Source organism: Neodiprion lecontei, chromosome 7 (assembly GCF_021901455.1).
Source record: "Neodiprion lecontei isolate iyNeoLeco1 chromosome 7, iyNeoLeco1.1, whole genome shotgun sequence".
Classification (NCBI taxonomy): Eukaryota; Metazoa; Arthropoda; class Insecta; order Hymenoptera; family Diprionidae; genus Neodiprion; species Neodiprion lecontei.
In genome coordinates, this window is record NC_060266.1 from 26,642,586 (window position 1) to 26,657,390 (window position 14,805).

The 14,805-nt window shown below is 44.9% G+C and overlaps 1 protein-coding gene across 5 annotated transcripts in view; it reads left to right on the top strand.

Moving 5' to 3' along the window:
- The first annotated feature begins 302 nt into the window (after window positions 1-302).
- The window catches only part of LOC107225440 (protein dead ringer), a 91,485-nt gene continuing 76,982 nt past the window's right edge, over window positions 303-14,805 (top strand). For all 5 annotated transcript variants that reach the window (XM_046744559.1, XM_046744560.1, XM_046744561.1 and 2 more), the window contains exon 1: window positions 303-1,818. In XM_046744559.1, coding sequence (XP_046600515.1) covers window positions 1,714-1,818 — 105 coding nt within the window. In that variant the 5' untranslated portion in view covers window positions 303-1,713. The remainder of the gene's footprint in view (window positions 1,819-14,805) is intronic.

Sequence of the window (14,805 nt, forward strand, 5' to 3'; positions counted from 1 at the left end):
ATCCTCAACATTGGGAATATCGGAAAATCGTGCGTCGCGCCGGCGGGAATTCCCCATACCTGCAACACCGAAGCCCGAAGGTACATATCAGCTAGGGTGATCCATAAAGGTGTGGAATTACAGTATGGTGATTTGAAAAATGCAAAGGCAGCTCCAAGTTGTAGATCACGTGCACCCGAGGTAGGCGTGCCTCGTGGGAGTATTCGAGAAGGAAACGCCCCCCGGTGAACGCGCCCCACCACGAGCAAGATACGAACTAATCGTAAGGAACGGAAGTGGGGCCTTCCTGAACGAGCCTTTACAAAGCTCAGATCGCCAGAGGACGCGAACGTGCGCGCGCCTACTGTAGTGTTGGTTTCGATAAACGCTTGTCGCACCGCTGCCACCACACACCCTTGTGCCTGGATTGACGTTGCGAAGAGTCAGTCGCTGTCGTATAAAAGCTGTTGCAGTGTGTCGTGGTGAACGTTGATTAATTATTACAATACCGAGAATTTCCGATACGAACCGTGCGACTAAAAGCAGTGCTCGACGTCACCACAGCCCGTTGCTCGGCACAGAGTAAATTTGACAGCTCCGTTCGAACCACGGCGTCATTGCGATCTTTTTTGATTACACCGATAGTCAAACGAACCGTGTGTGTCTACGTTTTGTTTGCGAATCATCCAGTTCGAGCGACGAAACGTTCGAAAAACAGCAAATCGGCCGCAGTGGCGTTCTGTCTTCTATGCAATTACGGCGGTTACACCCCGGAGATAGATACAACTATATCTGTAAACACGGAGACGGGATAGAGACGCAGGCGTGTAATAATATGACAAATCTATCAACGTAGAGAAGACAGTGTGCAGTGTGTGTTTCCCGCGGACGACTCGGCATAGCTGTGCAGAAAGTAAAGGATTATCACCTGTGAGTAACGGGGCAGCGCTGACGCCAATCCGAATGTACACCTTGACGAGTATTCGCCGGTCTCTCGCTCGACGGCCGACTAGCTCTCGATTTTTTATCCATGCACGTCGTCGGTTTTCTCACCAGCATTTATCAGCGTCTGTCGCGTTCGTTGAGAACCCACGACGTCGCGTTCACTCTCTCGTCTCTGCGAACGTAGCGTGATCGACCTGTCATCGATTTACCTATTTATATCATTCACATGCGACTAAATACGCATTCAAAAATAATGCGCGCGATGAAATGAACGGGAGATTTGACAAGTTTGTGACAAACGATTTGTACAAATCGCGAAACAGACGAATGATGAACGAATAAATTGAAAGAATTATAAAAGATCGCGGTTTGCAAATCCGCGTATCTAGAGGAAAGCGCAACGCACCCACGTGAACCGTCGACCGCATCCCTATCACGGCGTTTAGACTCATCGTCCATCCGCGTTGACGTCGACCGATCGCACACTTTGCTGGCACTCGATACCCGGGAAACGGGAAAGCAAAAATAGAAACGATCGTATCAATAATAGCAACAATACCAATTATTATAACGACAAGAATAACGAGAACAGCAAGATTAATAATAATCAAGGAAAGGAAGAAGCGGAAGAAGAAGAAAAAACGAACCTGGGCCAGTGCAGTACGCGAGTCGTTTATATTTCTAACCCTACAGTAGCGTGGCGAAGGGTTTTCGTGGCCCTTTTGACCGCGCGCCGGTTAAGCCGTCAAAATTCGGGTTAAGAACAGAGAACCGTTGCCATCGTACGCGATGGAGATATCGGACGAGTTTCAGGAAATGGGGAATCCCGGTGGAGGAGTAGCCATGGCCAACATCGCGATCAACCATCACCACCACCCGCCCGACAGTCCGATGGTGAGTCCCATCTCTTTTTCTCTCTCTTTCTCTCTTTGTCTCTTTTTCTCAACCATGTCCTTCCGCGTTGTTGTACACTTTTACAAGAATCGATCGCTACGGCACGTCTGTCGCTGACCAACCTAATGCCAGTCTAATGATTATTCACTTCCCTTCGCTCACATTCGTGCCATCTTTGAAACTCTGACAGCCTATTAGTCATCGATTGATTTTCGCGGAAGGCTCGGACCGGGCAATTAACCGTTCTCCGTCCCTTGGCTCTCTGCCTGTACACACAAGCATATATTTGACCTTTCGATAAGTATCAGAAATGCGCACATAAAATATTACAGGCATAGGGGGAAAGTAATACCGATTTGTAGGAATTACTTGGCAAATTAATGAGGCCCGGTAAGGAGCGATGAGGAACCATCGAGCCAAGGAATAATTACGGGGTCGTTCGCCGTTCTCATTCCGAGCAACGTCGGAATCTCACTTTATACTTGCGGATTTGGCTTAGGCTTAAGGCTTCGGTGCTCTGTGAGCATATCGAGGACACTTTTTGCCAAACGCGGTATCATAATACACGGGCATGCACATACGCGTACCGCCGACCTGGGCATGTCTGAGCAGGTAATATTACGTGTAACCTCTAACGCCTGGGTATGAGGTACGACGCACCGACAGACGGCTTCAAAAGATTAAAATCAAAGTATGTAAGATTGATTGACAACCGACGAGAGACGGAGCGTTAATTTTTACAGGTTTTTATACGTATACGTAGACGCACGTACGTTGATTCGAGCTTTTATTTATACTCGAAGGAGATTGTATTATACCCGTTGACATTCGCACCGTCCTCGTGTAATACGTACGCGCATAATGTTCTTATTCTCAGCAGCGCCGAAGTTGTTTTGACGAGAGAAACTCTGGTCAAAGTGTCGCGGAGTATATATACATATATATATATATATATCGGCTCAAGGAATTGTACATGCTCTGTACTCGTATTATGCCTCCAGATTATTATACACACACCTATATGTAGGCGACGGTACGGATTCCTGCTCACACCTCGTACCGTATTACAGGTACACACATGTACGTACATACAGGATGCGATGTTCAATCTTTATTTATATCCCTCGCGTTGTGCGCGCGTGTGCGTAGGTACGTGCTGCACGTACGGCTGTTTCTCCTCGTGTCAGAAATCGCATTAACAATTCCGTATGAATTCTAAACAATTTTCGTCGACCGCACGATTCTCGCCGGGCGTACCTAACGCAGCTTAAGTCTAGTTATACTTATATGTATATTATACATTATATAAAGTACGGTAGAGTGCGAAGTTCGAGTCAGCCTGCCGGGACGAGTGCGTCTTGAATTTCGTACCTATTTAGCGACTCCGGTCTAAGTGGAAAATAGGTTGTTATCCTTAGATCGAGCGGCGGGTGATATCAGCTGTGTACGAAGGATCCATTCAACACCCACACATGGGTAGGCAATCAATCTTTGTATTATCCGACAATGACGCGGCGTGTCAACCGCATCTCACTAGCCCCGGTATAAACACCTTGTACCTGACTGTGTGTACAATTACACCGGTTATTCCTTCATCCTAATAGTTTTTTTAAAGCAAAACCGAACCCGGCCAGCATTGATCACGCACGTGTGTCTCGACCCGGCCTGCAGGTCCGTTTCTCCACGTCTGTTATTTTTTTACGTGCAACAGTGCACGGATGACTTGTCAGAAATTATATCTTTACGCCGTAACGTATCACCTGTTATATCTGACCGAATCATCATTTCCATAATAAGGAACCCTGTTTTTTTTTGAACAGATAACAACAAACAGTCTGTCGATATGTCAGGCAGTCGGCCCGATGTGCGTTTGGCACAGATCGAGACGTAACTGTTAACAGCTTCTGGGAAAATATTTCGTCGAACGAATCAAGCCTTACCCGAACGGCGTACGTGCATGTGTCCGCATTTTCGCGAGCCTTGCACATTTTCTCCGGTGCCGCGCAAGGGTCAGAATTGTATCTTGAAACGCGGTGAGCCAGGTATTTGTTATACGTAGGTACGTACGTACGTACCTACCTACCTACCTACCTACCTACCTACCTACCTACCTACCCGTCTTATCTCGTATCGGAAGCTGCTCGGATCGCGTATCTGCAGGCTGTCCGGGCTCCCCAGCTTCGGAGAGTGCGATAAGACGACGCGACGCTGCAACGCGGAGAGAGGAGAACAGGGTCGAAACTTATACAGTGCTATCTGGAATTTTGTCGTATCTTGGAATACCATTTTTGCCGGTGGTAGAAATTTCTTTATCGGAAGAGACGTAAACCGTGTCGAACCACCCGCGGGGTTTGTCTAGCTGGCGGTCGGCTCGAGGAGGCAGAGTAGAGATAGCCGCTAAAAAATACCTGGGATGATCTTCTTGAGCCGATTCGCCACACCCTTCGGGATATTTACACGTATTATTTCTACCGCTCAGGCTGCCGGGTGACCCTCCAGCGATTGCAAAGACTAATGTCTCGCTGTTACAAGCTGCACTCTTGTTGCTAAAAATTCAGTCATGTATCGTTGCGAAAAGCAGGAACGATTTATACCAGTCCTTTGACCAGTAGCGTTGTAAGATTCTCTCGTTACTCCGGTGAATTTCGGCGTTAATACTTCTCGGACGAAGGTGTAGGAAGGGTAAGGGATCATTTTCCATATGTATAATAATTAATGTACGTATATAAAAATACACAACATATACATCTATATGTCTGTATATATAGCGGGCTGTTTCCACGCGCAGACTCTCGAGTAGGGGGAGGCTAAACGGGGTGCGGGATAGCGAATGCATAATAACGTAGTGACGCGCACATCATAGGCGGGGATATCCCCTCGACCAATGATAGAACAAGAACTCGGCTACCTTCTCTGTATTCGTAGATGGCAAATAAATAAGTTCCACAGGCACACGATCGTGCGTGTCCTGTGACGAGTGTGTACACGCACCCACACACACACACACGGGCGCGCGCGTGCGCGATCACGTGAATACCTAGCTGTGCTCACTCTTTGGCGCCCTTTTACATCCAGCTATACCGTATACATACCTACCTCCCGGTTATATTATACCTGCCATCAGCGGGAAGCGAGTGCCGCGGACATCGCACCCGTTCATTTAACCTCGCGGTGTATATTTCAGAAGCGAACGTCAGGAAGTCGGTTACCTGTAATTTCTGCTTGTAAAGAGTAATCGGTATTGATGCCATTTCATTTTTTACCTTCATGTTATACGTATACGTGTATGTAAAGTTTTTTTGCGACCACGGTAATAAACGGTTTCGAATAAAAATATCCAGCCTCGTAATTTCCCCGATATTCTAATAAAATATTTATGCATTGATTTATTCTCCTTCTCGGAATCGTGTTTCGTAAAATTGTAGAGTCAAAAACTGATTCAGAAAATTACGTTTTGGGATTGGGTAAATTTACCAAATGTGGCGATCAAATATGGTAGAACGTGGTAGAAGAATATTCATTGACTTCAAGGAAATATAGGTGCATCGTTCGATTTAAAATAAATATTGATTAGAATAATAATTTCTATTGCCAAGTGAAACTACACTGAGAAAAGAGTCTTGTTATAGCGAACAGGACTCATTTACTGTTAATAAATCGTATATTTCAGTATGGCGAAATAAATATTTAGTTATGGATAAGAAATCGCGCATTTGTGTACACTTCTTTGTGCGAAATGAAGATTTGTTAACAGTTGATAAGTCATCTGTTACATCAGAAACAGTATCCTGTTATGTGAAACAATCGACCGCGATGTTCAACTAATTAAATATTGGTACCGAATGATTATTTATTAACAGTTAATCAGTCGTCTATTGTATGGAAAATCCTATTTAGCGATTTCAAATTACATACTTGTTGCTTCGTTGCCGTACTACGGATATGGCCGCTGTCACTTTTTCCAAACCGACTCATTTTGAATCTGTCGCAAAGCGCACGTCGTTCTTGGGAGATGAACGTTACGTACCGTGCGTTTGAATCGAATCGGCGAGACGAACGTCCGAATGTTCACGTGTGAGTTGGAAATAAATCTTATATCGCACGCTCCTAACCTCAAACATAATTTCGCATGTCCCGATCAGGAATTTATGAATAAAAACACACTGCACTGTATGACATTTAAATGTTGGAAGAGGCTCGAGTAAGCCCCAAGATCGTAATATCAGCTCCATGACATTACTGTTGCATTGCCGCACTGGCTTTTATTATAAATCAACCTCGGCTCGGCCTACGAACTGCGTGCAAAATGTAAAAAATGTACTTGGAACGTGCGATTGGTGGGCTCTGTATAAACTTCGAATCCTCAAATAAGATTTGTTAACTGTCAATAAATCTTCATTTGGGATAACACGGTGTGAAATTCTTTACAATTAGTGCTAATTTTTTGGTAAGGGAAAGTACGTTTTCAATAATTTCACGTATTTTAGCGGTGGGTTAATGTTCTATTTGCTTCGAGTACTAGAAAATTTCGACTGTCGTTGTAACAAAGCACATATTTATTACGCGTTAGTAAGTTTTTTAACAGTTGAAAAATGGTCCCTGAAAATAGTCAACGAAATTTATTTATTTATTACGACGAGACTCTTTTCTCAGTGTAGATTTATTTGAATTACGAAAATATCTTTACCACAACACTCGATTGTCACGTATTAAGTAAAATGAACAAATGTTTGTGTGCTCCGTAGCAAACGACAGAGTTTCAGTCCGAAACGGATAGTGCAAAAAGTGAATTACATAAGAAAATAAAATGAAACGATGGCTAACCGTAAAGAAAATAATTTAAGCTGTAGGTGTATTCCGCATGACGAAATGGAAATGTCCTCTTATGTTTTCTCCCAAATACCTCACGTAAAAACAAAATAGCATCGTTGAATAACTACCCGATAGGTAGTTTGCCATTTTGATTAGAACTTCAAATTACGAAATCGAGAATAGCTGTGAAACTAAATAAATTTGCATATCAAATGAGGTTACTGATGGGGATGAATGTTCAACCCTTATATTGCGATATCTAGTGATTAGATTTTAACGAGTTTTGCATAAACATTCCTCAAATGCAATAATTCTGTGCCTATTCTGAATAAGGAGCGACCAAGGGCAGTATCACCTAGGTACAAGGTATACCTATGTGTATAATGTGGATACACGTAAATACATCTATGTTGTATCTATACATGAGTGTGTGTGTGTATATATATATATATATATATATATACATACATACATATATATACACACACACATATATATATATATATATTGTGTATGTGTATATATATATGTGTGCGATAGATGTAATTACGCTCATGCACACACACGCACACGCACATGTATAATGGCGAGAAGAGACTGCAGGCTGCAGCAGTTCGCATTCATTCGACCATTTTACGATCGCCATATAAAAGTCTGGTAATTAGATTTTGGAGGCAATTTCCTGCCAGGTCTCTCGGTCCTTCAGCCCCTTGCCCCCCCTCCCCCACATACAGGTGGCCGACGAATCGCGATGCACATCCAAGACGGACAATCCATTCCGTCGCATCCTTTAGGTACCTTGGTTTACCTTTAGCACGCTAATCGAGAGGAGAAAGATAATATCTTGCGTCAGCTACGTAATATTATTAGATAAATCTTTGACCCGTACCCCAAATTTACTTATCCAGAAATCAGCCGCACAGTTGGTACGCGGTCACGCCTGTCAGTTACTCGACAGCTCGGCCAAAGTCGTCCGGGTTTTTAAATACATACCTGCCCGCGTAATATGCACGGGTGTACGAATACCTTGAGATAACGGAAAAATCTGAAAAATTAATGCAAATGGCGCGAACTCGGGGTGAGTTGGGTAAGATCGTAACCCGCAGCCCCGAGTTCTTTCAAGCTTCGCCCTGAAATATGACATTCACCTGCAACATGCTTGACAGCGCTATAAGGTGATTTGCATTCATCCAAGTACAGATTACAGAAAAGTAGCCAAGTAGCGCAGGCGCGTTTGGTCAATCTTACGTGGCGCGTCTCATTCAACGGCTGGCTCGAAAGTGGGAATTGATACGGTTGGACGGCGGGTCTAGGTCTTTGCGCGGTCGCGTACTTGGACGGGTCGTCGCCGCCGCTCTGGCGGGGCGTGGGGCGGGGGTCGGGGAAAGTCGTATGTGCGCAAACGAAGCGACGTTTTGCCATTGGTCGTCCGGTCGGTCGTAGGCCACGCCTCTCGTGATTCAGCTACGAGTCGCGCCAAAGAGTCGCTGCCCCCGCGAGCCAACGATATACGAGTCTTAACACGCGTACGTCGAGTATGAGTACGTACACATGTATACCTAGGTTGGGTTCTACCTACCACGCGTACCACCCTCGGCGAGAGTGAGAGATGGAGAAAAATGAGAGGGAGAGAGAAGTGGGAAATCCGATGTCGACCTTGTCGTATCATCTACGTTTCGTCCACCTGATCGTACCGATTGAGATATGTTGCATAGTTACTCGAGTTGCGGGTCCAGGGGCTCAGTTAATTTCGCTTTTCACATTTGGGATGTTTAGTTACCCAATCGGAATGCTTGGATGGTGGGAAATGGGAAAAGTGATAGGTATTACATAATCGACCCCCTGGTTACACGGTGTACACTTTGTCCGTTCGGTTTAGTCGCACCCTTCGCTTAAAGTTTCCTGGATAATTTGAAATTCTCAATATCATGCTGAAAACATTTGGTTCGACTCTTTATACCTACACTTTGATAATTGTTAGCAAATTCAATGTTTTTGTACGTGAATACACTTTCTACATGACGTCACTGTTTGCGATGTAGGTTGCGACTGTACCGATGAGATCAAATTTACTTATCTATTCTAAACTGTAGGTTCGCATATATATGCACTGGGTAAAGAGTGCAGTGTTGGAACCAAAATAGATTGCATTGACAAACCGAAGTCTCTTCGCACAAGCATTGATACTTTTCTTTAGCGAAATGTAATAGAGTTGTTGACGCTGGTGTTGTCGTCGTTTGGGGTGATGTTCGAAAAGTCGAATCGCCATACGGCAGAGGGGTTAAAATATTGAATTTTTATAGAGCCACAATTTTATTCGTAGAATTTCGAGGTACAGTACAATACACAAAAGTGAAACATCGGTACGTCAAAATTTTTACAATACCGTATTTTAGCTTTTTAATATGTTTCTTTTATATATTTCGACGTTCTGGACTTTAGAATTCTCTGAAATAGATTTTCGTGCTTTCGAAACTTCGATAATGCGACCTTCGCAAGATGTGAACATTTTAATTTTTGACCCACGTGCGAGCTTTTAGGATCAGCAGGACGAAATATTGCGCAAACCGATCGAGTAAGGAGAATAAGTATAACTAGGAGTATAACCGAGTATATATATATACATATATATATATATATATAATAATGATTGCCTGATTGCACCCGAAAATAGGACCTGACATTTTCTCAATATGTCTTACACGTCGACTCCGTTCTACACACAACCAATTATGCCTGCATCGGTCCGCTCGGTGTAATCCGAGAGCGCGATGACGGAAGAAAGCTTGCCGCAGTTCGATCTGTAATTTGTTAATCCGCTCTTAGTTCTTAACTTGTTAGGTATAACGCAGAGGACAAGCGCGGGGCGGTCGTGCTCTTTCGTGTAAATTCGTTATCGCGTGGTTCGGACTGACGTGACACGTTAAATGATAACCGGCAGTAATGTTTAACACCAACTACACGGCTACCGTCGTAGACAAGTCGAGGATTACCCAACGAACGATCAAAGCTCATTAAATTTGGATTGTCGTTTTTAGGGCGACTATGCCGACCCCCGGACTACTGCACTTTACTCTGCAGAGTCTGTGCATATTCTCCCACAAGCTGCAGGCAGAGACACGGACCAGCTGACGTACTTGTACCAACACAATTGACGCGAGTAGATATTATGAAGAGCTTGCGAACTTGTCGCAAAAGTACCACGCGGAGGTGAGTTGTTAAATCGACGATTAGACCTCGCGGGGGTTGAACGCTGGCGTTGAAGTACGGTCGGATTCAGGTCCGTGTCTACGGTGAGGGTTCGGTACCTGTCTACGTATAATATACCTAGGCAAAGCCGCCGAGCCTTAACCAAGCCTAACCTGAGCCAACCCAACCCACCCCGACCCGACTCGACCCGACCCGACCCAACCCAACCTAACCCAACCCAACCCAACTCAACTCAACTACCCCGAGGTGGGCATTAAGTGACGCTTACAAGGTGGCTTCTGAACACCCAACAAGCATCGATTTGTGTCGGGTATAGTTCGGTGACGGAATTGTGACGGTTGTTCGGGTTGAATGGTTTCGAAAGATGAGCTCCAGGTATAGCGCCGTTATAGCGCCAGGATTATTCTCTCGCAGGGTGTTCCTCTTTGCTGGGATGCGGCTGAGGTCTTGAGGTTCTCGTTAAGCAACGACCGTCCCTCGTAGGAATGAGCGGATGTACACGGGAAAAGCGAGGAATTTACAGATTCGGCCGTCGGTTGATTTATCGAGGCTCCAACCTTTGCGAGGAATCGAGTCCCGCGACGGCGAGTAATATGATTGCGTATTATATAACAGAGACGTTAAATCGTAGTTACCCGCGCAGTGTGCCGCATGCAGGAGCGTGGGTAGGTATAAAATGTGGACGGAACTCTTCGGTTCCACCTACCTCGTACGGGTGGGTATAGATAGCCGCAGCGCGATGAGGAGATTTTTATTTTCGGTTGAATATTCAATTTGATACGCGAGCGAGTCTTTCACCATGTCCTAAGTAAACTGCGTGTGAAAGCCGAAGCATCGGTCAAAGAGAGATGTCGGAATGAAACGGGTTCTGAAACTCGTGCAAACAGTACGGGGATAGGTACGTGCGGAGTCTCGGGGCTTGAGACTTCATCGAAGCGACGGCCTTGTTGACTCTTCAACTTTACTCGCTTTATTTCGTGTTATTCCTTTACTCTTCGACTCGACGTCGTTGTCCCCGTACGTCGTTGGCTCATCTCGGTTCTCGGTCGCTGCTATGGTTCTCGGTTCGTCGCGGCTCGTCGCCGAGTGAGGAGGACCAGGCCAGTCTTCTTCTCCAGACTCCGCAGGTCATCGACTCCTTTTACACCTTTACCTTAGGGACGCCGGGTGAGAGGGGGCTTCGAGGAACCCCGCGCTCATTACGGCCTCGCGGGAGAGACGCGCGTCTTATTCTCCTCCTACCGCATCCGCGAAGATCAACCCGGAAACGAACATCGGCGCGCAACCCGCACCGGCTATGCGGACGGATTATTTGTCATCGATTCGAACCTCTCGGGCCTCGGAGAGAAATCGCTCGCTGTTTCCTGTCAAACAATCGTCCAACGCGCTGCAGCGCGGCTTTCAGGTATTATTATATTCTCACGTGTTGGCGATTCGCCGGACCGGCACTGCGGTTTATGCATACAACGAATCGGAGACTGGAAATTCCATTCCCATTCCCATTCCCATTCTCGTTAATGTCCCGCGTTTGTCAGTTATTATCAATTCTTCGAACAAGTTGGGGATCTTGGAATACTACAAGCCCTGCAATTAGCGATTACGTCTGCGGTATGGACGTGTGACGTCAAGTTCCGCGCAGGTTAGCGATGCCGATGTATCGCACCTTCGGCGTGTCCCGCAAACTGGATATCAAACTGCAGTACCTCGGCAATTTTCCTGCGCGTAGATAATGCGAAAAGCAACGGAATCGAAAGAATAAAATATTCGTAGAGCATATTCGATGATAATTGAATACGAAGGAAGAAACGGAATGTCCGGAGCCACGGAACGCGAAATGGCGAGCGGGCGAGCGGCGTATGTAATGATGCAAAATTACTCTTATTAATAATTTTATGGAACTAAATAATCGCCGGACCGACTATACGCTTCGCAAGAAACTCCGGGTAGCAATAAAACAGCGAACGTATGCTTTGTAATAGTGACTTGTGCAAGCCGTGCATTTTACATTTTATAGGTAAATGCTAGGGCATGCAGGCCTCGACTACCGACAACTATAATTCACAACTATCCCCGCTGCCTCGTGGTGCCGTTGGTGCGTTTCACCTACACGACGGTGCCGATGCGGAGTGTCCGTGGCTGAGCGCCTGCACGTCGTACCTAGAACCCGGCTGGATCATACCTTCCATACCTGCACCACACGGTATGTTAGGTGAGGCGACGTTATGGTCGTGCGTTTACGTACGACGTACGTACACACTCAAAGTCAGGCCAGTGTAACACTGTCTGCGTATCATTATTGTTGTTTATGCATATAGCGAACTAACCTAGATGCAATCTCGCGCAATTATTTTTACGACTCTGCCAAGGTTTTATATCTCTACACCGATTTACTAGTTTCTAGATTCAACTCCGTGATCTACCGCTTGCGGCCGTGCAATTAAGAATCTATCCCTAATCCTTTGAGGAAATTTTGCCAACGCACGATCGTTATCGTAAGATCGCAACGCGACGGCCTAAGTATATGACTAGACGAACGATTTACGCGTGCACGGCAGTCTGCGCAAGCAGATACGCGGGACTCGGGCGATATCGACGGACTGCAGCTTAGGCATCGCTCAGGTTTTAACTGACGACTCTGTTATACACATGTAACTTGCCAGTTACTAGCTGCAAACCTTTGGATTTTCACAGTATGTTCGTTTGCTGGCTTTTTCCCCTCGGTCTCTCTCTCTCTCTCTCTTCTCTCTCTCTCTCTCTCTCTCTCTCTCTCTCTCTCTCTCTCTCTCTCTCTCTCTCTCTCTCTCTCGCTCTCTCTCTCTCTCTCTCTCTCTCTCTCTCTCTCTCCTCTCTCTCTCTCTCTCTCTCTCTCTCTCCTCTCTCTCTCTCTCTCTCTCTCTCTCTCTCCTCTCTCTCTCTCTCTCTCTCTCGCTCTCTCTCTCTCTCTCTCGCTCTCTCTCTCTCTCTCTCTCTCTCTCTCTCTCTCTCTCCTCTCTCTCTCTCTCTCTCTCATCTCTCTCTCTCTCTCTCTCCTCTCTCTCTCTCTCTCTCGCTCTCTCTCTCTCGGGGGGAAAAACTCGAGATTTGAGTGATGCGATATTTTTCTTTCTCTGAATTTATTTAAATTATTCGTACAATTTAACTTTTTTTCTCTTATTTCGATTCTTTTTCTGCATTTTGACAAATTTATTTATCTCAACGCAATTCATTTCATTTAATGAGATTACATTTTTTTTTTATACAATTTTCGATAAGTCTCGATAATTCACTCTGAAACGAATGATTTCCAAAAAATTTAAATCATTACTTTGTATTGTGTGTTAATTAAAATAAATTTTTTTTTAATCGAACCTAATATTCTTAATTCAATTCAGTTTTTTTCTCTGTCTGAACTGATAATTGTGGCACAAATCCAAAGTAATTCACATTAACTTGACTTAATTTCCCACAAGTTAATTATTTCTCACAATCAGTTAATTTTCATTATTTCAGTTAATTTTTAATAATTCAGGCGAATTAGATTAATTCACAAACCTATTGTCACATCAATTCAGCAGTTATTTTCCCTTCGCTCACTTTCTCTTTTTCTCACTGTCCATCTTTCTTCACCCCCTCCCCCCCTCTCTCTCTCTCTCTGTGTATTTTTGGCATTCTTTACCCTTAGCTGTTAAGTCTTCTCCCATTCTGTCAACTCTCAAAACTAGATTGTTCGCCTCGTTTGCTGAAATCGAAATTTTAGTCACAACATATTAATCAGAAATATTGACATATAGGAGGCGTTGCGTTGTGAACTGCGATATCACCAGTGTCTGTTGGAAACTAGGTTCTAACTACATGAAAATCTGTTATGTGAGAGAGCTAGCACATAATTAATAACGCTTTAGTGTAATACATGCAATTCTTCGTTCCAGCTAGGTTTAAGTCTGAAAATTCTTGGATACTCAGCGCTTTCGAATAGTTGTCCATATAATACTTAAGATTTTTATATCGAAAAAATCTATTTCATGTTTACTTATTTGTTATTAAACGGTCATATGTCGCACTTATAATTTGCCCCCAAGGTTCAACCAGGGCAATAGTAAACATTCCATCCATCTATCTCTCTCTTTCTCTCTCTCTTTCGCTCTTTTCTTCTTTACAGTGTCACAACATTTTTATTTCGAAACTGTGCGCAGCTTTCTGCGGTTCGAACCTTTGCGAGCCTCTTTCGCAGGTAGTCTCGTAAACCCGGAGTGGCTTTCTATTCTGGGAAATGCGGAAAGCAGAATGAATAAATTCCGATGCGACCAAACTAGCCGAATACGAGAGTACGAAAAATCATTTTCCAACGACGTTTGGAAATACTGGCGTGAACAAGCCGTGTTTAAAAGTAATCTCGTCAAATTCTCTCTTCTTCGAAAATGACTATCAGCTGATACATATCAAGTTCTTGCGCGTATCCGCAGCTTGGATAATTTCTCCTACGAGTTTCGGTACACTCGTATAGTTTGAATTAGAAAAGGATACGCTGAAATATTCCTCGCCAGCGCGAAAATGGCGACCTTTGATTCGTTCGTTGTCAGCACCTGCGACAAGAACAATGCTACAGGTTGCGAGGATTACGCGTGTAAGCAAGAGACGGTAAATTGTGACGTTGACGAGTCGAAGGGAGAAATGACTCGATAGAATTGCGAAGGAGAAGACGTCTAGAATGTGAGATGATTGTTGGAACGGAAGTGAGGAAACTAGGTTGCCGAAAATCTTTCAACCCGAGTAAATCGGGGTAGGCTATAAGGCAGGCATAGTCGAGGCTGGAGGAGAGCATGCGGTCGGCACGTGCTACGGGAGTCGGTTTTATACCGGGGGCTATCCTCCGGAGTCCCCGGGACCGGGACCGGATCGTGGGCATCCTTCGACAAAATTCTCGGGGTTCTCAACCGTGGTGGTTGCTAAGGGCTACCGGGCGTATAACGGACCAGGCAGCGCTCG